We start from the raw sequence: 23,149 nt of genomic DNA on the forward strand, positions 1-23,149 counted from the left end.
CTGTCGGCGCTGCTGAAGCTGCTGACCCGCTGGCCCGAGGTGCTGGCGCCCGACCACCGGCTGGCGCCGCAGCTGACGCACACCTGGGGTCAGTGGCGCCACAGCTGGCCGACTGGTCAGCCGTCATCAATGACGTCACTGCGGCATCGCGGCCCCGAGACACTGAGCGGCCGCAGGCAGCTGCCGGACGCTGCAGTACTGGACTGGTTCAAGCTACTCTGATGCCGTCATTTTGGAAAGTGGAGGCTGGCTATGTACTTGGCACCCGCTGAGGTTGAAGGGTGTACTCTGCGGTGGGACGCCTAGACGGTCGCGTTGTTCACCTGCTGCCTCCGTTGTGCTGTCCCCTTCCGCAGTCACCGCCACCGCAGCGTGCCGATCGGTGACCGTCCCGCCGTCTGATACCCCCCCCCCCCCCCCGGCCAGGTCACGTGAAGCAGTACCTGCTGCACCCGCACGCGTGGGTGCGGCTGGCGGCCGGCCAGCTGCTGGGCTTGCTGCTGGCCCAGTTGGAGCCGGCGGCGGCCGCCGCCTGCCTCACCTGCCCCACCGACGCCGCCGCCGCCGTACCGGCCTACCTGCGCGCGGACACGGCACGCCGGCTGCGGGGACTCTCGCTCGACCTCTGCGTCCAGCTCAGCTCCGAGCTACTCAGCCAGCAGCTGGCCGACCAGGTGAGAGGCGTGGGTCGCCGATCGATGGGAGCTGCTCAGCCAGCAGCTGGCCGACCAGGTGAGAGGCGTGGGCCGCCGATCGATGGGAGCTGAGGCGTGGGCCGCCGATCGATGGGAGCTGTGCCAAACCTGGCCTGTTCTGGCGTGCTCTGTACGTGCTGTGCTCTGTACGTTGATTGTTGTTACTCCACCTCTTCTGTCACTCGTGATGTCGCGCGTTTTTTTCGTCTGTTTCTGGGCACCTTTGTTCGTTTTTAGCCTTATTTTCACCTTTGTTGGCTCTGTTTATCACTCTCGCCTTTGCTCTCATTCTTTTCCTCCTTTTTACCCTAGTTGCCACACCGTCCCCTACCTCCATCCGTTATGTTTTCCTCCCGCGAATGGCAGTGCCTTGCGCATCACAGCAGTCGTTCGAGTGCATGCAGTTCTGCTCCGTCCGCTCTTTGACACATACTTTGCTCCGGTGCAGTGCATCAAGAACCTGGTGTGGGTGGCGAAGGTGCTGATCTGCGCCGGCGCGCTGGACCCCGCTCCCCCGGCTGACACCGGCGGCAAGAGGCCGCGTCGGGACTCAGACGCCGGCGGCAAGCGGGCCCGCCGCGACCACGGAACGTCGGGCCGAAAACGCGCCGACTCGGAGACCTCGCCCGGGGGGAAACGCACCGGCTCGGAGGCCTCGCCCGGTCGGAAACACACCGACTCGCAGCCTGAGGGCGGGCGGCGGAAGCGGACCAGGCTCGGAGACCAACGGCGTCCCGGAAGCGGTCCGACTCCGAGACCGGCGCCGGGCGGAAACGGACCGAGTCCGAGTCGAGTCAGCCTGACGCGGAGTCGGGGCTGAGTCTGCGCTGGCTGACCCGCCGCCTGCGGCGGGAGGTGAACGCCGAGGTGGTCAAGAGTCCACGCATCACAATCCGGGTACGTTTGGCTGAGGCGGGATGATGGCCATGGGCCGACACCTGAGGCACCGCTGGGGAATTTGTGCTGTTGTCATAGCGGGAACGGGGCCGAGCGTATTTCAGGTATCTGCGTTCGTGTCGCGTGTTTCACGAAGTCGCCTTGTGCACCGATCGACATGCGTTGCCATGCGACCCTGTATGTATCACTACGGGAGCGTGTGAAGGCATGTCCATGACCAGTGACCTTGGATCGTGACCATGGCCTTGGGCCGTGACCATGGCCTTGGGCCGTAACCATGGCCTTGGACCGTGAACTTGACCTTAGACCGTGAACTTGACCTTGATCGTCATGTCATGACATGACCGGGCCGTCGGGTGCGGGCGGTGTCGCATCCCGCTGCTTTGTCGTCCCCATCGGTCGGTGTGTCCCCGTGGGGCCCACCCTCGCCCCTCGTCGTGCCGCTTCGACCCCGGACCCTGACCTTCTCCCGACCCACCCGCCAGCGCTCCAGCGTGTTCAAGTGGATGGCGGCCGTGTCGATGTCGCTGGAAGATCAGCTGGCCGCCTTCCTGCACCTGCTGCTGCCGCCGCTGGTGCGCGAGGTCAACGATCCGACGGCACCGCTGGCGCTGAAGACGCTGGCCACGGAGGTGGGCGGCCGATGGGGTGGGGTGGGAAGGGGACGGCTGGTTACGGACGGGACCGTGTCGGGTTGCGGTCGCCCGTTGGCGGGCTGCTGTCTGTGGGCCAGCTGATCGTTTGGTAAGGTCCTGCAGACCCGGAGGAGTTTCAGTGCAGGCCCGCATAGTCGCGTTGACACCGGGGTACGATTGTGCGGGTCCAGTGACGTTCCTCTCCAGTCCTGTTTCCGACACCGGCGTAATTCCGTGCTAAATGTGGTGCAATGGTAATGTGTCGTAGTCTTTTAAGTTTTGATAGCGTGACACTTTCGTAGCCATTTTCACAGCTCTCGCACGACCGGTGTGTCACGATTTAAGATTCCTGATGCAAAATGGCCATTTTACGGGCGACTTCGTGCTCGCATTTGTGCACTTTGCTCATAGTTTCCGTCTGCCATCCGAATGTTCCGCCAACCCTGGTTTTGTCATTTCGGCCTTCATGGCACCATTTGTCTGGGCGATGCTTCCACACTGCGAGGGGCGCCGCGCCCGTGGCCAGGGCGCCGCAGCGGGTGCCCCTTCCCTTCCTCCCCTCCCCCCCTGCTGACCGTCCGCCGCCTGTCCTCTCCCCTGCTGACCGTCCGCCGCCTGTCTCTCCCCTGCTGACCGTCCGCCGCCTGTCCTCTCCCCTGCTGACCGTCCGCCGCCTGTCCTCTCCCCTGCTGACCGTCGCCCCTCCCTGGTCCCCCTCTGACCGTCCCCGCCCTGTCCTCTCCCCCGCTACCGTCCGCCGCCTGTCCTGTCCCCTGATGACCGCCCCACCTGGTCCCCTTCCCCCGCGACCGTCCGCCGCCTGTCCTCTCCCCCGCTGACCGTCCGCCGCCTGTCCTCTTCCCCGCTGACCGTCCGCCGCCTGTCTCTCCACCGCTGACCGCCGCCGCCTGTCCTCTCCCCCGCTGACCGTCCGCCGCCTGTCCTCTTCCCCGCTGACCGTCCGCCGCCTGTCCTCTTCCCCGCTGACCGTCCGCCGCCTGTCCTCTCCCCCGCTGACCGTCCGCCGCTGTCCTCTCCCCGCTGACCGTCCGCCGCTGTCTCTCCCCCCGCTGACCGTCCGCCGCCTGTCCTCTCCCCGTTGACCGCCGCCTCCTGTCCTCTTCCCCGCTGACCGTCGCGCCTGTCCTCTCCCCCTCGGACCGTCCTGCGCCCTGTCCTCTCCCCCGCTGACCGTCCTCCGCCCTGTCCCTGTCCCCTGCTGACCGTCCGCCTCCGTCCTCTCCCTGCTCTGACCGTCCGCCGCCCGTCCTCTCCCCTGCTTGGACCGGTCGCCAGCCTGTCCTCTCCCCCGTGCGTCCGCCGCCTGTCCTGTCCCCTGCTGACCGTTCGCCGCCTGTCCTGTCCCCTGCTGACCGTCCGCCGCCTGTCCTCTCCCCCGCTGACCGTCCGCCGCCTGTCCTCTCCCCCGCTGACCGTCCGCCGCCTGTCCTCTCCCCCGCTGACCGTCCGCCGCCTCTTCGCCAGGTGACGGACCTGATGAAGCGCTCGGTCGGCGTCGAGACGTTCACGGCCGCCTACACGCGCGCTCAGCAGGTGCTCAGCCAGCGCAAGGTGGAGCGGCGCGTGCAGCGCGCCCAGGAGGTAGGTCACGTGACTGACGCGCCGGTCGGACGGGTCGACTGGGCACGAGGCAGATCACGGGACTCACCGCCCGCGGCCGGGCACCCCAGCCAGGGACCTGGCCAAGCTCAGTCATACGGCCGATCATATCAATCTATTTTTTCTCTTGCGCGTCTCTGCTTCTGCCTTTGTTTGTCGACCTTGTGCGTTGACCTATTCGTCGCGCGTCATGCGTCTTTTCTGTCGGTGTCTTACTCGGTTTGTCTTGTCTGTCTGCATGCTCACGTATCTGTCTGCCTCTGGCGCCCTGTCTGCGCTCGTTTGCTCGTATTTGCTGGTGTATGTGTCTGTCTCCTGCCTGTCCATCCGTCTTCCTGTTCGTACGTCTGTCGGCTGTCGGCTCTGTGTCGGTGCTACCTTCGTTCTGCCGTGTTCACTCCGTGCCACTCCGTCAGTCTGTTCTGCTTGTCCCGGCTCACTTCTGGGTCTGTTCCGCTCGTCCCGGTCATCGCCGTGACGTGGCAGATTGCATGGCGCGCGGCCGGTTATGCAACCCCCGCTGACTCACCGTTTGTTGCGTGTTGCAAGTCCGACAATGAGCCATTTCGGCTGGGGTCGGGTAGTGATCTGGAGCGCTCTGCGGCGACGGCTCTGCTGTCCGACACGCATGTTGTTGCATTCCGATGGGTGCGCCCGTGCGTTAAGAACTTATCAGCACCGCTTCGCAACGGCGAGTGTAAATTGATGATGCTTTGCTGATGGATATAGACATGGTCATGTGTGGGATGCTTCATATGAATGCGTTGGATTTTCTTTCGGGGCACTGGATAGTGGTCAAGATGATCAAGCTCCCTTGTCTTGTTTATTTCTCGTTAGAAAGGGACTTGTGTTTTATCAATTATTTTTCAGATAACTAATTTTGTAGTCCTTGCCCAATATAGTACATGCTTATATTAATTGTAATTGCGAATAGAGACATAGGCAGTTATTGTCACTTTCCCGGAAGTTTAACATATGCCTTAAATTTGTGGTTGAAAGACGGCACATTTCTGACGTGAAGGCGATCTTCTCCCGCACATTTCGATCGGATTAGTATCGCTGCCCGAACACGTGGTGCGGGCACTCGGTTGATTTCTGTTTTCCCCGAAGCGCAGCGTTCCGCCCGTCCGGCGCCGTTGGTCGTCTCTCTTGTGCCGGGTCTCATTTGTCCCAGCCCGGCAGGCCTGGTCCACAGCTGGCCTGCCGCTGCCGTGTGGTGCGGTTTGACCGAGTCCGTTGATCGCCGTCCGGTCCGGATCGATCCGTCTCAGTCCGGTCCGGTCACGTCCGGTTTAATCCAGTTCGGCACTGCCCTTCGGCCCGGACTGGGGTGCTACCGTTCCAGGCCCATGCAGTCTGTCGGTTTGCCGGGCAGGGAAAGCCCCGTGTGGTCCGCTGCGGTGTGGCGCGGTTCCAGCCGCGCGGCACACCCCCGCCCACTCCGGCATGTTCCCCTCCGGCCGGCGCGGTTGGCTGTCGTCATCACGTGCCGTGGCATCGGACCACCGAGAGCGTCGATGGGCCGGTATCGACTGACGAACACGGGGGCGCCGCGTGAGCCCTCCCGGCGGCACGTGGGGCCGGCACCGGCCAGCGGCCGCTGCTGCACCGCCGCTGCCGCCTCAACACCGGCGAGGGGCCGGCGAGGCGGCTCGCCCGCGCTGTTCGCGTCTGGAGTGGCATGCTTGCGATTGGGGAATGCTTGGCCGGATAGTTTTGACGGGTTTCTAGGGTGCGGCAATTAACCCGTGGCAATTTGCCGATGATGCCTCGGTAAATCAGCGTGGTAATCGGCAGTAATTAGGCGTTCAAAGACAAGGACTGATACCCATTGATAAGCTTTAAGTGCTTGAGGAAAACACCACACATCTTCAAACATGTTTTTCTGACGCACTGACTTGGTGTGCACTGTGAACTTCTTGCCCCAAGGTGGATGTGCAGAAACAGACTGGGTGTCCGTTTTCTGAGAAATGATATGACGCGGTTCTCGGCATTCGTCGATTGATTTGATATCGACATCTCAGGGAGCTTAGCTGTAGAACTGTATCTACCGTGATTAACCGTAAAGCCGTATCCGCCGTAACTTCCATTGCGGCCCTAAGCCTGCTGGGAACATAGCAGTGATGAGTATCGCAGCGATCGAGCGACCCCTCCGGGACTGCACGACACCCGCTCGCCGCCACGTGAGGGAGACGGCGAATGGCGCGCCCGCTCTGCAGTGCGGCAGACGTAATCGGGAGGTGGTGGCACGAATCTGACGCGCCATGTGGTTGGCGGGCCCTGTCGGAGCAGCCTCATGAGAGGTGTCGACGCTGACGGCCGGAACAGCGTGTTACAAGCGGTGATGAACAACGCACAGGTGGCGTGCTTTTGGCAACCGGCGTCCCGCCTCGCCCAGTGCGCTATTGGGTGCCTCTCCCGACGTCGGCTGGCCTTTCCATGTGGTCAGTTACTTTAGCAGGCGTGTGTATGTTCGCTGTTGTCTTTGAAAGAGCCGACATCGAGCATGGAACGATCAACATCAGCGTCTGGTAGATGCTGCGCCCTGCAGCCTGAGCAACCGCAGTGGGGTTCGATTTTCTTCACTTTTGTTTCGGGTTCTGGCGGGCGTACGTGGGCCGACTGTGCTCCAGTCCCCTTTGTGCTGCTTTATGTGGTGTGACGTTAGGCGTCGCATGGTCACCATCATCCTGATCAGAGTTGACTGGGGCGTCGAATCAGATTAACAATTGGGGTGGGGAGTATCGCTGTCAGAGAATTCAGCTTTGCTGTCGGAGCGTCAGCGGCCTACGCAGCCGCGCTAGGCTTGTCTGCGGCCTCGTTTTTGCAGCCAAAGATTTACGTTTTGCGAGTCTGTCGTGAACGGCACCCTCCCCCCCCCCCTCCGAGACCCTGGGGGCGGCTCGAGGCTCCCAACACGACGTGGTCGTCCCCAGAACGTGTCCCATCGCAGGGAATAGTGTCCCCAGGAGGTGCCCCATCACAGGGGAGAGTGTCCAAGGAGGTGTCCCATCACAGGGAAGAGTGTCACCAGAAGGTGTCCCATCACAGGGAAGAGTGTCCCTAGAAGGTGTCCCATCACAGGGAATAGTGTCCCCAGGAGGTGCCCCATTGCAGGGAAGAGTGTCCTTAGAAAGTGCCCCATCACAGGGAAAAGTGATATTCTGTGTTTCTGGGACGCATCACTCTTCCCTCTGTGCGCCCAGTGCGGACGCGTGGCACGTGAGCGACGTCGTGTCACGTGGTCACACGACACGCGTGTGCTGCCGCCTCGCGTGAACATGTCCTGCCTGACATGTATGCCGCCTTCTTGTGTGAACATGTGCTGCCCGACGCGTGTGCTGCGGCCTCGTGTGAACATGTCCTGCCCAACATGTATGCCGCATTCTCGTGTGCACATGTCCTGCCCGACGTGTGTGCTGCGGCCTCGTGTGAACATGTCCTGCCCGACACGTATGCCGCCTTTTCGTGTGAACATGTGCTGCCCGACACGTGTGCCGCCTTCACGTGTGAACATGTGCTGCCCGACACGTGTGCTGCCGCCTCGTGTGAACGTCTGCGGTTCTCGGATGCCAAGCACACGGTCCCGGATCTCCCCTGCAGCAATCTAACGTGCCGTATGACGTCTGGAGCTTTCGCCGTCGCATCATCTGTGCCGCTACGATGCTGTGACGTCACACGGCACGGTTTCACTGGTGCGCTGACGACACCGTTGCTGCTGATGGCCGGGGCCTGTTCCGCCCGGGGCTGCGCCGTCGGCGGTCCACGCCGGCCTCACGCTCCGCCCCGTCGGCGCCGAGTGACCGCCGGCGCGGCCGCGCCCGGCTCCGTGCCTTGACGTCGCCCCTGGGGGGGGGGGGGGGGGGGAAGGTGTTGACCCATTGTCGGCAGCGGCGGCCCTATTGCCTCAGCGGTTTGGCTCCCCGGACGTGAAAGCCTGGCGCCGCCCCTGGCCGGTGACTGGGCAGGGATCGCTCCGGTTTCTCGTGGCGAGGGGTTAGTTGGGCTGAGGGATGGGCTTGAGCTGCTCAGAGCTCCTCTGCGGTGGCTGGGTCCGCCGGCGGTGGCTGGAAAGCTCGCGCTGTATGCGCGCGCAGGACGTTTTTCCGCCACCGCTGAGTGCTGCTCCACCACCAGCGGCACCGGCGCACCCGTTCGCCTTGGAATTCGGGTGTTCCCAGTGATGGGACGGCTGTCTGTCTGTCCACGGCAGTTAACCGGACTGTCGACCCCGACGACGGGTGTGCCGTGCGCGGCTGAGAAACGATGCCTGTCAATGGCCGCTCGTCGGAGCCGTTTCCGGGGTGAGAGGCAGCTAAGTTGGGAGCGAGCTCGGCTTCCGCACTGAAGGCCTGTGTTCGGTTCTTGCCACGAGTCATAGTCTCTGGACGCCTCTATAGCCACTGCAGTCAGATGCGCTGCATAAAGGTTGGCGCGGCCGTTGTAAAAGGAGCCGTTTTCTGTGAGCGTCATCGAGCTAAGACGCGCTTTGACTGGGTTTGCAGGCTTTAGATACAGTGAGCTGCCATGGGTTGTGCATCGAATGTTTGGACGTGAAGCGAGGAAGTCGGGTAGCAGAAGCCTATCCGGGCGCCAACATGCATGACTCATGGCGTAGGACGCCGGGCGGCGATATTAAAGTGGGTGGCTCTATGGGGCGGCTGCATTCAAAATTGGAATTGATTGGAGCTCCCGGCGAAGGCTTGCACTAGAAATGGCGCTTGGTATTCATGGATCCCAATCCGAGGCCACAATAGCTGCATTCCAGCCTCGAACGACCGTTCAAAACGTCCGAAAGGCACCCGTTTCCGCACGGCACGAAATTTGATAGGCTATCGTTGTGAAGCCCGGTCGCTGGGCTCTACAAGACGGATCCGGCATCGCGAGCAAGCTCCAAACATCGTGACCGTCACCTGAGAACCAAGCGTAGGACCAGTTCGTATTGCCATGGGGAAGGGGAGGGGAGGCTTGGTCGGCTTCTTTTTAGTCCTCTCACCGTGACTTAGTTCCGGCACCCCACATACACTTCCGAGCTTTTTGCGTTGGGGCGGTACGTAGAGAAGTTGTTTACATCTACGACGCGACGTGATAGCGATGCCTTTTTTCCTAGAAGCATATCACCTCCCTCGATATGCCAGAAATGACCGACGCGCCTGAATCACCGCCGCTCAGAAACAGTTTACGGGATCGTGGATATAACATAGCTGTCCATGTTGTGTGCTGTGACGCACTTCAGCTCAAGACCAGGAGGGGAATCCGGTCGACAGCAGTTCCAGTCTGGAACGGCCCGCTGGAGACTGATACTCTGACACGGCGATCCACGACTCCGCTGCCTCCGCTGTTCCTGTCGTCGGTCACGCCCCGAGCGTGTCGGGTGTGACCTGCGCTGACTCCGCTGTCGCTGCCGCCGGTCACGCCCCGAGCGTGTCGGGTGTGACCTGCGCTGACTCCGCTGTCGCTGCCGCCGGTCACGCCCCGAGCATGTTGGGTGTGACCTGCGCTGACTTCCGCTGTCGCTGCCGCCGGCACGCCCCAAACGTTACGGGGTGACCTGCGCCGACATCCTCTTTCGCTGCCGCCGGTCACGCCCCGAGCGTGCCGGGTGTGACCTGCGCTGACTCCGCTGTCGCTGCCGCCGGTCACGCCCCGAGCGTGTCGGGTGTGACCTGCGCTGACTCCGCTGTCGCTGCCGCCGGTCACGCCCCGAGCGTGTCGGGTGTGACCTGCGCCGACTCCGCTGTCCCTGCCGCCGGTCACGCCCCGTGTCTGCCAGGTGTGACCTGCGCCGACTCCGCTGTCCCTGCCGCCGGTCACGCTCCAAACGTGCCAGGTGTGACCTGCGCCGGCCTGGACCGCGCCCTCCGGGCCCGGCCGGCTCCGGTCGGGCCGGGAGGGCGGTGCGATGTACCCCGGGATTGGTTCGCCGGACGTCACGCCGTCACGCCGTCACGCCGTCACGCCGTCACGCCGCTGCCAGCAGCTCTCGACTCACGTCGCCGCACCCTCTGTTGCAGCTTCTCACCAACCCCGTGAAGACGGCCCGCGTGAAAATACAGAAACACATGAAGAAGCGCACTGCAAAGAAGAGGAGACTGATGCAGGACAAACAGGTCGGGTTCAAGCGAAGAAAAGCGTCGTGATGGCTGGTTGTGGCGCGGTCACGTGGGTACTGTTGCGTGGTGTGGCGACATGGGTGAAATAAATGCTCTCAGGCTGCGTTGATATCTATATCTTGTGCGAGATGAATAGGGGGGATTTGTCTTTTTCATCCTTTGTTCCCTTGTCTTTCTGTGCTCATTGTTTCCGGTGATGCCACCTGCTGTCTATACGGATAAGTGGATGTTGATTCAGGTTAGCGCCAAAGCAGGGAAGTTGAAATGACGAAACAGGCCAATGATGTCAAGCTCTTCTGCAAAATTATCGAGAATGCATAAGGCCTAGGGGTTGCATTTTCACGTTACGTGCATTGTTCGGCAAATTTCAAAATCTGCTCGTAACACCAGTGGGTTAGTGATGTTACGAGCGCCGTAGATATGCGGTAATTCTATGTTTCTTGTTTGGTCGTCACTCAGCTATGATATTCGAAATCTCCCGACCACATGCACTGAGTCACTTCCGGGCAAGTGGTGAGCTGTCTGTTGGAATAGGCATGTGCCTGCAGCCGAGCCAGCTCTGCCAATGCCGATCAATCCTTTTGTTACAAAGTCTGTGGGCGTAACCAAATGGAAATGTCACCGGAAAATGCAAAGCAAATTTCCGGGGCATTCCCTATTCCGTCGTCACTGAAAGAGAACGTGACAAGCCGCTGCTATTTCGGTAAAATAAACCCAGCGCTTGTCAGCGATCAAAGAGCTCATCACGAGCGCGGTGGCCCGCTTCCGGCGGCAGCGGTGGGGGCTGACCGGGCACGTTCCTCGGGCGCGGTGGTGCGCCCTCAAGCGCCGCTCCGGCTGCGGTCAAGGTCAGCGGTGTCGGCCGACCCGGAAACCAGCGTGACGGGCGCTGCCTGCCTCGCCGCCGCCTCTCCCGCCCGTTATGTAAGCCGGCAACACACCTCGGCAGTGACTGGGCGTTCGGCACGCGCCGTGTGCCGCGCGTGCTTCCATTCCGTCGGCACGCCGGACCGGCCGCCCGCGCCCGCCGCCGACGCGGAGCTTGGCGGGCGTGGGCTCCGCTGGCCGCCGGCAGGCGATCGCGTTCTGCTCGGTGTGCGGCCGGCGGCGGCGCCCGCGGCCTGCCGCGGCTGTAAAAACGCGCGTTCAAGCATCCGCTGCGGCGAAGAGCGGCCGGCCGAACCCCGCCGAGCGCTGGCCGCATGCGCTCCAAAGTCCAAATCACCACCACCGAGCGCTTGCCGCATGTTCCGCCGCGTCAGAGCGAGTAATGACCCTGCATGGGCCGCCGCGGAGAGGGGAGGGGGATGGAAGTGCGCATACCGCGCTGTGTGGAGGGTGGAGCTGAGCTGGCGACGAGTCCGCCGGGCTGAGCAGATATGGTCCGCGGATGCGCACCAGCAGATGACGGTCTTATTGTCCCACCGTCGTCGAAGCCCCCCTGCTCACCACGTCTGCTGCGCCCTCTGCAGTTGATGGGGCGCAGCAGGACGCGAATCGAATGCCGGCGGGGATGACCGGGCGAGACGCAGCCGCCCGCTGTGAACAAAGCCGGGGATCCGTTCCGGTGCACAGATGGGCGTGAGCGGTCGTTGCACCCGCTCGCCGTGGAAACCCAGGCGGAGCTCCAAAAAAGAGCGGTAGTTACGGCCGCCGCGGCTACTGCGGTCGTCTGAGCCTGTTGAATGCTCCCTCGGGCTCGGTTCCCATGCCGCGCTGCTGGTCGCGCTGCCTCCACCGCAGGCGGCGTGGTCCAGGCTGAGGGAGGGCAGGCCCCGGATATGCAGCCGCCGCGCAGGTCTGCCGTCTTGTGCGGAAGGGGTGGGGTGGGGAGGGGGGCTCTGGAACCACCAGAGCGCAGCCAGCTATCACCAGCCTCGCTTCCACCCCCGAACGTTCGCGTGTATCGTGCGCATGCACCGGGAGGGGGTACGCGCGGTGACACCCAACTCCAGGTTAATACCCCTGGAGAGGAAGCCAAAGAGTCACGCATGTCCCGCTTAATACTTAACATAGTCGACGGGTGGAGCATTGGGACGTGTTTTAGTTACAGTTCACTTAATTATTTGAATCCGTTCCCATGTTTCAGGGGAAGGAGAAGGGATTATCTTTACAGGGGTTAGAGGTCCGTGTTGGCATTTAGTCGCAAGCTCAGCTCCAGCGTGGCTTAAGAGCTTACAGAGAAGCCCAGGACAAAATCTGAACGTTTTATAGCTTCCATCGATTACGGTCAGTTACGAAACTCACGTTGTTGGGGTTCACCTACAAAGTTCTGTTTTTTTAGCTTCCAGGAACGAGCAGAAAGCTCTAGTTTTATAACAGCTTCTCAACCCAACAAATCAAGAACATCTGAAACACTGCAACCTCTGCTTTGTCTCTGGCCGCAGCGTAGACCGGAGACAAAGCGTGGAGCAGAACGCCGCCATAATGAATAAAAGCGCCAGACGCACCAGATGTTGCTGTCCTCCCACCAAGCTCATGCTAAAGTGAAAGCTTTGGGAAACTACTGCATCGCAAGGAAAAACTAATCCCGGCAAAAAGAAAAATAGTCAATCAGGTCAGTCGATTAAAAAAGGGGAACAGATGTAATCAAACAAGAAATAAAATCAAGTTCAACCAGGGGATTCCGTAGACTGCCGCGGCCGTCTGCAGTCTACATATCGAGCTCAGGTACATGTGGCACACCCACTCCCGCCATGGCAGAGCTGCGGCGGCCCGTGCTTTGATGGCGGACGCGCGGCTGGCTATGGCCACGCCCACTGGCGGTGCCTCTGTCGGACCACAGCGGTAGTCACGAGAGGCGATTGTTATTGAGGTCTTAAGTGCGGCCCCATACATTGTCAGGAACTTCTTTAGATGTGTGGAACTCTTGAGACGGGAGACACCGTGAATCTGCAAGTACGATACAAACATCACAAGCAGGGAATGTGGTTGCCGGGGTGTCATAAGAACTTTATTGATATATCTGTTGCTTTTAATATTGCAGGCCCCAGAACCTTCCCGAACTATCCTATTTTGCGGGTTTTTTTCGAGCACACGAACTTGCGTCACGGACGTCCATGTTACGAGCACGTCATGTACAGATAGATACGAACATATGTGGTGCAACAATAAGCGGTTATGAAAAAAAAATCGCACAAATAACCGAAATGCGCTATGCCGAATATAGTTTTGCCGAACGCATTTAATCGAATGCTATTTTATCGACGTATGTTTGCACCGCCGTTTCCATAAAGCGAAATGCTAAAAATCTAAAGGCGGTTTGCCAACATGTGTCCCTGCCGACGAGTCAAATTGGTGAAACGTTGGCAGGTAAGGATGAATATTTACCAAATGTCAATCCGACGAATGTCAATGTCCTTAAGCTGAATGCCAAGTTGCCAAAATGATCTTCAGTCGAATGCTGATTGTGTTTTTAGTCGAATGCTGATTTGCTGAAATGCTCTGGTCAAATGCTAACCAACTGAAATGTTCTTAAGTCGAATACAAAATGCTCTGGTCAAATGCTAACCAACTGAAATGTTCTTAAGTCGAATACAATCAGTTGAAAAGTTGTTGAGTGGGTTGCTTACCACCGAAATAATGCGTTGTTGTCGAATTCGTATTCGCGAAGACGATCTTCAGTCGAATGCTAATTAGCTGGATGTTCTTAAGTTTAATGCTTATAGGTCAACAAAACCCTGTGGGGGTTATTCGACGCCCAAGCATATATAGAAAGAAAGTTGCCAGTAAGCGTCAGCGTTCACCACAACGACTGGAGGACTATCTCTAAATTATTACAACGAAAACAACGCTAATCAAACGCAGTCCCAAAGCAACATTTGTGCATTGAGCCCCGAACGAAGGTCACGATTTTGCAGGCATTTCTCATATATGCTCGGATCCGCGTTGTTTTTTGCTGCTGCCAAAATTATACCTTAAGGGTGGTGGTTGCAGCACCATGATCCATTGTCGCTCATCGCGGTGCCACGTGTTCACCTAGTGGCTTGTACGCTCTACTTAAACGTGCGTTTCCGTGTTATTCATTAAACTTGTTACGAGCACTAGTCTTCGCTTCTCCCACATAAGGTTTCCCTGGGCAGAGGTTGTGGGAGGCTTATGTGCTACGTTCTTCCGTGGGCGTTCCCCTTTCAGCCAACTAGCACGTTGGGGGAACCCCACTTCGAGCTCGAAACGCCAAGGTCTCAAAGCCTGTTTGAACTAGTTGGACTTTTAAAAAATATCTCAAGTGCACACTGCCCTAAGGCGGTGCAAACCACTCGATGCTGCGGTAAAGGATTCACCTGTTTGCTCATGTTGTCAACCGCAAGCGGGGTTTTTGCATACGCAAAGTTTGCTTTTCAGCTTTCTACTTCTTTGCGAACGGGGTGCATCGTTAAATTGAAAACGTTTGGCACCAGAGGCAGCCCTCCCTCGATCTTCCGGATATCCGTTTTCACGGCAAATGTGTTTTTTTTTATCGCGACTATGGTCACACCGCAGGGACTCAGAAGATACACGCTCATCGCATCGCTTTCCGCACGCGTGATGTAAGGACCGTTTTTAAGCAGCCATGGCTGTGCCGAAATTTTGCTCATGGCTTTAAAGTACAGTGCCGCGGTATGTCTTCCACCTCAGTCTGCACCAGCGACGACCCTAGTGAGAGGTGCAGCGGTTAGCTGCGCGCCGCCCCTCCGGTCTTGCGAAGGCCACCTGTGATAAACCCCGGCCAGTGACGATGGACATAATTAATGAACCAGAGAAAACGGTTGTCGTCTTTTCGACGTTACCGTGGAGACAGAGGGCATCGATATTGTAGCTCAGCCGCGCAGAGGAAGTGATGAGATACGTGTTTGCTCCCTTGATGTGATCTAATATTTTCGGCAGGTCGCAAACAGGTGTTACAGACTGACAGTTTCTACTTCATTTCGATCTGCACAATGATCCCTATGCGGAGAGCACAACGCTGCGCTGCTCCGCTGCTGTCGACCTTTTACTGCTGTTTCGAGGGTCTCGTGCACCCAGACCCTTGGTCGCCCAGTCTGTTTGTCAGTGGCCCTACTTTACTTTGCCACCAGCCGGCGGCACCGGCGAGCCCCGATATTGTGCGATCGCGTGCCGCCCTCCGGCATGCCCTCCGGTCGTCGGTGTATCAGACATCCAGATTCCTGACGCTTGTTTGGCCGCATGGTGCGACAGATCTGCAGAGCCTCGTGGAGTACGCAGACGTGATATATCGGCAAAATTTAGATGTTTTCTCCCGGGACCACAAGGTCACCCGTTATATAACAAGACGGGCTCGCGGACTTCCAGCACGCACCCAGCGCTGTCTGCACGTCAATCGCTTTGATGTGCTGAAGCGGAAGCTCCTTGCGTGGGTTTTAATCGTGCCATCACTTATATGTTGGTGTCGGCGGATCGTCCGCGTCGGCACGCCTCATATGTTGGCGGATCGTCAGCGTCGGCACGCCTCATATGTTGGCGGATAGTCAGCGTCGGCACGCCTCACATGTTGGCGGATCGTCATTGTCGGCACGCCTCATATGTTGGCGGATAGTCAGTGTCGGTACGCCTCACGCCTTTCATCCGCCGGGCAGGCAGGGAGACAAACCGGGCTGCGGTCGTGTGGCATGTGGCATGTGGCCGTGTGGTTTGTGGCCGTATGGGGGGGGGGGGGTGGCGTGTGGGTGTGTGGCGTGTGGGTGTCTGGCCGTTCGGCCGTGTGGTGAGTGACTCCTTGGGTGTGGCGTATGGCCGTGCACCCGCGTGGATTGTGGCGCGTGGCACGCAGTGTGTGGATGTGTGGCCGTGTGGTGTGTGTGTGTGTGTGTGTGTGTGTGTGTGTGTGTGTGTGTGTGTGTGTGTGTGTGTGTATGTGTGTGTGTGTGTATGTGTGTGTGTGTGTGTGTGTGTGTGTGTGTGTGCGTGTGTGTGTGTGTGTGTGTGTGTGTGTGTGTGTGTGTGTGTGTGTGTGTGTGTGTGTGTGTGTGTGTGTGTGTGTGTGTGTGTGTGTGTGTGTGTGTGTGTGTGTGTGTGTGTGCGGCGTGTGGTGTGCGGGTGTGTGGCATGTGGTGTTTGATGCGTGGGTGTGCGGCGTGTGGTGTGCGGGTGTACAGCATGTGGTGTGTGGGTGTGCGGCGTGCGGTTGCGTGGCTGGTTGGTTTGACGTGTGGCCAGTGTCGCCAACGATTATTGGCCCGATTTGAGGGCCCAGTGGGCCCGAAGGGCTGGCCGGAAGTTGTATTAAGGGGTCTCGGCCCGCATAACTGGACCCTTAAATGCAGATCAGAAGGGCCTTTGCGCTGATTGAGGCCACTGACTCGATGTGGACCCCTAAGTTGGTCGGGCACGACAAGCACAGAACAATCGATCCCGTTTCGGTTGAGCCTGGGGACCCATTTCCTAAGCAGCGACAAGGCCGGGCCCACAATTTATATTGGTCGAGCCCCTGAGTCAATGCAGGGCTCTCTTTGTCGGCCAGGGGGTCACAATGCCTAACAGGGGTTCATATGTTGGAAAGTGGCCTGAATCGGTCAGAGGCGGTGTTCGAGGAGGTCCGAAGGGGACCCGAAGTGCCCATTGAGACCGACGAGTCGACTGGAATCGCGACTTGCATTGAACAGATTGGAATGCCGATGTGCCCCTTGTTTTTCTATAGGTCAAATGAAGCCCGGTGCCTGCCCGTTGGGCGGTGCTCTCAAATGCCAGTCAAAGAGCCTCTTGCTCCGATTTGGGACCAATGGGACAGTGCGGGCCTCTTCTCCGGCAAGAGACCACAACAACGAACAGTCGGCTTCATATCGGTGAAGGACCTGGGGTCCATTTCCCAAGCAGAGACAAGGTCGCAACCGCGATTTACACCGCCCTGGGCCCCTGCAACAAAGAGGGACCTCGTGTCGGTCGGGGGTGCACAGCGCTTAACAGGGGCCCTGTGCCGACAAGGGGTCCCGAGTCGGCCAGGAGAACATTTGCTGAACCGGAGCAGGGACGCGGCACCGAATACCACGTTGAGACTATGGAAGGTTCCTGTGTTGTCAGGACCCTGAGCACCGAACGGCGGGGGGGGGGAGCGGGGGGGGGCAACCCCATTCCTGCAGACAGCCTGTTAAAGCCTCTGTCCAAAATTATTGGAACCCCTGCGGTGAAAAGGTCTGTTGCGCCAATGAGGGCTCAATCCTGGATCTGGAATCAACTACCCGGGTCAGAGGGCTTTCGGCGTCAGGAAGGGACCAATGCTAAATGTATACTGTATCTTTAAGGGCCTCCAGATCGATCAGGGGACCCCACCCCGGCGTCACCAGAATGGGAGCCCGTAGGCACCCCAAGCTGGGACAGTATGGTCCTTCAGCCCTTGACCAGGAACGACGGACCCTTTAGCCCCCTAGTGTTCTACTCGCGGGCCCCTTGCCCGGAAAAGTACGGAGTCTTATTTGTATTTAATAGAGTGGATCCAAATGAGGTCAAATATGAGAACGGCCAGTCCATATTAGCCTGCGAACGCCCATCCTTTCACAGAAATGACAAGTAAAACATACTAAATAAAATAAAAACATTGAGCCCGCTCGCATTCTCAGCAGCAAGAGCGACGCTGGTCGGCGTTACAGTTTCCGGTAAACCGCACAGCCTCGGTCTCTGCAGGTAACACCAGGCGGCGGACGCAGGGTGCGTGAGAAAGAGCGCCGTGAAACAATGACTCCGGATGTCCTTCAGAATTAGTTCTTACTGTTCATAGATTAGGTTGAGGCGTATCTTTTATCATTGTGAGATTGTCTCTGAACTGATACACGTGCGTTCGGGTGGCCGGTTGAATACCCTGCGCTCGGGTGGGGTGGATGGGGTGGGCAACTTGACCCCTGAAATCTCAAAAGTAAGATAGTTAGAGTCACAACATTTACGGTTGGATTAGCCCGGATGTGAACCCACTTATGTCAAAATTTAAGGTCCATGTGTTAAAATCCTCCGGTCAAATAAGGTAAACGATGTAAAACAAGATTGATATCCACAGCGCCCCCAGATCTCCTCAGGCAACAGCCTTCAATCTAGATATCCGTTTTAAGGCAAAATGTCACTGATGTTCATTTCTGGTCAGTGACTGTTTGACTTTCAAACGGTCATGGTGACTATAAGCTTACAAAACTGCTTTGAATAATTTTTTTTCTTTGAATAACCGTTAAGCATTACGATAGACGGTAAGCTCCTAAAAACAAAGGTCGATCTGGGTCTTGTTAGGTCAGCGACCTACTCCAATCTTAAATAAGTCGATGGAATATGCCTGTTGCGGTCCCTGTTACAAGGAATTCAAAATGAACAACAGAAGCTACTCCATAATGCGAGTTCGCCTGTAAAGAATGGTTTTGACCTCGGTTTGACCCTCATACCTGACCCAAGGTCATTGGGAATTTGTTGCCATCCTAAATTCAATTATTTGATTGCTTACGACATGAACTCAGAGATTTTGGTTCGTCTGACACTCCGCTGTCCCATCATATTGAACGATTCCTTAGACATTGCCTTTGCTGGCCGCCAGTACCTGACTTTGGCTTGCCATATGTCATCGACCTCACAGGGTTCATCTAATTTTTTACCGAAAGATCCGCCATTTAATTACATACATGTACGAAAAGTTTGATGTATCTACACCGTACTGTTTTGAAAGTATGTAGTAAAACCCTTAGGGGGGTCAACTTAACTCACCCGTGTGCATATTAACACGCGCTCGGGTGGGGGTCCAATTGACCCCCCCGAAGGTTTTTCCAGAATGGTTTCCGAACGGCGCAATGTAGCCACGCCAAATTTTGCATAGCTGTAGAAAATTGAATAGCAGATTCTGTGACATCAAAAATTTAGATATATCTTGTGAGGTCGCTGACCTATGGCAGGTCAAAATTAGGCCATAGTTTCAGCGAAGGCAATTTCTAGGAAATCCTTCAATCTGATCCAATAACGGAGTGTTAGACGAAGCCCTACGTCTCTGAGATGCTTTCTTAGGCCAGACAACATTTGAATGAACAAATAACATCGACCTTAGGTCAGGTATGAATGTCACACCAAGGTCAAAACCAACCTGTTTTGTTACTCTAGAGCTTGCTATATGGGATAGTTTCTAGGAACAACCTAGGAACCTGAAACTTTTACCTCAGTGAGTTCACGTACGGATCAACACACCCTGTAAATTTTATGTCTCTAGCTTTCTTAGATCGCGAGATCTCAGGGGGGGGGAATTGACCCCCACCCCCACCCGAGCGAAGGGTATCTAGCCGGCCACCCGGGCGCGTGTTATCAGTTCAGCAGCACAAAACAGACATTCCGCCCTTGCTGTTGAAGCCTCACCACCGAATTCTAGAACCAGTTCGCAATGCCGCACATTTCGATCCGTTTCGATATCAATTTATAAACTGCGCCGGCGACATATACAGCCGGACTGCCTCCCAAATACACGAATGTGCTCAGAGATATGATTCACTCTCTCAGGTGCAAAATATTTTGATCCCCGTTGGCCGCAGCTTAGTGTTAGCCTCGGGGCCAGTGCCACGCGGCCTATGGGTACTGCATCATCGGGGCCAACGCCACGCGACCTATGGGTACCGCGTCATCGGGGTCGGAGTATTTGTTTCTAAAACCTGCGAGCGCATATATTCAAAACTATGCTACACAATTTGTATCACCAAAGCCAACGAAGGTGGTTGACGCCAACGCCAACAAAGGCGTCGCGCGGCCTACGGACACGGCACCATCGAGAGTATGAATGTTTGTTTCTAAAACTTGAGAGCACATATACTCAGAACCACGCTACACAATTCGTCTCACCAGTCGATCCTGACCGAAGGTGAATTATTTCTAGGTAAATATGGGTTGGCCATGTCAATGCAAATTTTCGAGCCCATTTTGCTCAACTATATCAGGCCACCGAGTCCTAAACACCTGGGAAGAATCCACGACAAAACTACGTCCGAGCCATTGAGTTGTACATGTTTTAGAGTCCACTGAGCGATGAATGGTACCGGCGATTTATGTCATAGTCGTTCGACGCTTGCTTTCTTCAGTTTATTGGCTTTAAAATCCAAAATCTAATTTCAGTCCCCGTTGACCTCTGGCTTCTGTTCAAGTCAAAGAAGATCAAAGTAACTAAAAATCGTGCTCCCTATAAACGAATGGGCCATATTCGACTACTTGTTTTTTAGGGGGGGGCCACCATCAGATGAAAGCTCCCCTTGTTAACTCTGCACCCCCCCCCCCCTTGCCAGAGCTGAATGCACTCATGGACGTGGTCGTGTGGCGTGTGTGCCATCAAGCCGCTTTCTTTTCTTTCCACCTTTGACAGGTATAAGCCGTCATTACCTCGGTACCAACACCCAACAATCAAGGGGCATTACGACGGCAAGAACCATTCTCTGCCTCAATTACGATGGACAATGCAACAAGGCGACCACTCGCCACTTTTTTCTTTACTGATCCCAACTACTTGACCAACAGCGAGTAAGCTTTCATCCAGAGCATTCAGATAATCACCATTATTTCGCACAGACAATGATGAGTCGCCTCATGTCGTCCGAGAGCCACAAACACATGCGCGCGCGGTCCCCGTGTCTTTGATTGTATTGTCGGCGGCCAGGCCGGCGCCACAAAGGACAGCTCAGATGCGACCGCCCCTCCGCTTCGCCATCTGCATACGGATATACACCGGATCATGATCAGCACTCACACGCGCACACTGACATGTTATATCACCGAGAGCCCGCGGGAGATTGGAGGTATATGTGACGGCGGAACGCCAGGCGCGGCTCCAAGATGTCATGTCGCAGTCCCGAGCGCACGGGACTCACGAGCTCGCTGGTCGCCTGGCGCGCCGGTCGCAGCCGCGGCGCGCCGCTCCGCAGCACACGCGGCACGGCCCCGGCTCACGCACGTGGGCCACGTGACGCCGAGGAAGCGTGCATGGCGGCAGGAAGCGGACAGATCGGCGGACAGATCGGCACGTAGCCGGCCACGAGGTAAGAAAATACGGCGGCGTGACATCATCCGGACACCCCGCGTCACAGGCAGGCAAGAGTCGACCCCTCGCGTGCGCCACGTGAGGACCCCGGAACGCGGAGTTAGTCACCGGCCGCGTGACCGTCCCGGTATGTGAAAGCTGGACACTTCTGTTTTGAAACTTCCCTGCAGTCACTTCGCTCTTCACTTCCCGGATCTGACACCGCTCGTTCCCGGACGTCCCGGACAACCGGCTGCTGTTGCCGCACTGTTCAGAATCGACCGCTGTTCCCACATCATTTGAATATAGGTCGTCCGCCCGCAGTTCAAACGCTGCTCTGTCCGGACCGTTTGGACGAGCGCCGGCATTAAGAGCTAGGTAAGTACGCGCCATCGCCGTCGTGCAAACATCACAAATAGGAAAATGCGTCTTTTCGGAGATTCTACACATAAGCTCTAATCACTGCCTCAATCGATCGACGCATACGGTGAAGATAATCGGTACGGTACGGAGCGTTCGGACCGCACTGCACTAAACGCACGAACGGAATGCGCAACATGTAACTCAATCCGCGCAGCACGCAACAATAAATAGTCCCAATATCACCTAACAAACTACGTGCATAATATGAACCGTTCATCCGTGACAACAAGATCTGGAAGGTGCGATGCCGACAACCGAGCGTGGGGCGATCGGCCTCGGCGCCCGCCGCGACGCAGCGACAGAGGAGGGAACGGAGCCGAAAACGGCATCGCTCGGCCGGCGGCCGGTGCGCGGCGTCGTCAGGCGGCAGCGCGCGCGGCCACACGCCCCGCTAAGCCACTGGGACCCGGCACGGGTACCGATCACAGCCCTGGACGCGCCGCGGCCGAGGCCAGGTCCCGTCGGTCGGCCAGCTCCCGCCTCGCCGTCCGTCGTCGAGCGCAGCACGCACACGTCTAAGGCTCTAGAGGCGGCCGTCCTGCTGCGGCGGGCCTCACGCCGCCTGGCCGTGGCCGTTCTGCAGCAGTGTCTGCCGCGGCGTCTGGTGCAAACTGTCCGCTAGCTTCGTCTTGCTCGGGCTGGCGGGCGGGGATGTCCGGTCGGGGATGTCGGGCGGCTCGGTCCGATCCCGAGCGTCGGGCTGCAGCTTCTGCCGCTCCGCGTGGTCCTGGTCGTCCAGCACGGTCGCGGCCTTGTCGGCGGCCAGCTGCCACGGCGACAGCGACCGGCGCCCCTTCATCTGCAACACAGGCACCTGCTGAGGCGCGGGAGGGAGGGGGGTCGGATGACAGGGCCGCCGGCCGCGAAGGCGGCGGCGGGACGATGGACCGGCGACACCGGAGTATCCGCCCACAGCACGGGAGCGAGGGCAACGCCGCTATGATCGGATGTAAAAAAATTAAAAAAATAGTGAGCCGGAACGTATGCATGAGGACTCCGGTGTTATGCAAAACATCTGCCTAACAACAGTGTTTTGGTCAGCCAACTTCTGAGCACGACAGTTCGGCTCGTACCTGCCGCGAGCTTATTTGATGACCACATCCTGAGCGACACACATTATACCAATTCGTAGGACTATTCTAATTCACGAGTGCTAGAGCAAGATCAGGTCCAAAAGCCGTCCGACGGCCGGCGCACGCCGGTGTCGCGACCGGAGTACCGACGCCCGGCGCCCGGTCGGCGGGGTGAGCACTGACCGCGCGGGCGCCGCGGTGTCGCAGGTGCACCAGGCCGGCCAGCAGCAGCAGACTGATGCCGAGCGCCACCGGCAGCCAGCGGCCGGCCGCCACCAGCCGCAGCGGCCGCTGCAGCCGGCGGCGGAACTCGGCCGCCGTCGCCTCGTCGATTCGCGCCGTCTGCAGGCGGGCGGCCAGGGTCAGGCGGGGCGGGGAGGCACTGGCTGGCCGCCGGTGCGCGACGGCCGAGAGGAGGCGGCGCCGCCGACTGCCGCACGTCCGATCGGACGCGCGCACAGCCAGCACCACCCGCCACCGACACGCGCCCTGGACCGTAGCCGTCGCTGTCTGGCGTTTACTCTTTCCAAACTCCAGCCCTCGACTCTTTATCCTACTCCAGCGCTCCTACATCACTAACCTCCTCTGACGTGATAACGTGATAGCATCACCTCGCGTCTTACACAAAGAGCGGTCTGACCACAGCCACATGCGCAGTGGACGTGGCTGGAGGTCGAGCTCAATAACAACCACCGCGCGCCGGACCGCTCGAGCGCCACCGCCCGCTGCCGACGCGGCGCTC

The 23,149-nt window shown here is 58.2% G+C and overlaps 2 protein-coding genes across 2 annotated transcripts in view; one reads left to right on the plus strand and one right to left on the minus strand.

Annotated features, from left to right (window-relative positions):
- Positions 1-575: 575 nt before the first annotated feature.
- On the plus strand, positions 576-10,057 carry LOC119107755 (small subunit processome component 20 homolog). Its single transcript, XM_037231306.1, has 5 exons — positions 576-674; positions 1,144-1,592; positions 2,078-2,224; positions 3,713-3,829; positions 9,862-10,057. Exons 3-5 carry the CDS (start codon positions 2,099-2,101, stop codon positions 9,985-9,987), a joined length of 369 nt encoding a protein of 122 aa, XP_037087201.1. The 5' UTR covers positions 576-674; positions 1,144-1,592; positions 2,078-2,098; the 3' UTR covers positions 9,988-10,057.
- Positions 10,058-22,734: 12,677 nt separating this feature from the next.
- LOC119107907 (lysosome membrane protein 2) overlaps positions 22,735-23,149 on the minus strand; it is a gene marked incomplete at its 3' end in the record, with an annotated part of 29,222 nt that continues 28,807 nt past the window's right edge. Inside the window, exon 9 of the mRNA XM_037231492.1 lies at positions 22,735-22,749. Coding sequence (XP_037087387.1) covers positions 22,735-22,749 — 15 coding nt within the window. The remainder of the gene's footprint in view (positions 22,750-23,149) is intronic.

The sequence above is a fragment of the Pollicipes pollicipes genome, unplaced genomic scaffold, assembly GCF_011947565.3.
Source record: "Pollicipes pollicipes isolate AB1234 unplaced genomic scaffold, Ppol_2.1 Scaffold_6686;HRSCAF=7923_pilon_pilon_pilon, whole genome shotgun sequence".
Classification (NCBI taxonomy): Eukaryota; Metazoa; Arthropoda; class Thecostraca; order Pollicipedomorpha; family Pollicipedidae; genus Pollicipes; species Pollicipes pollicipes.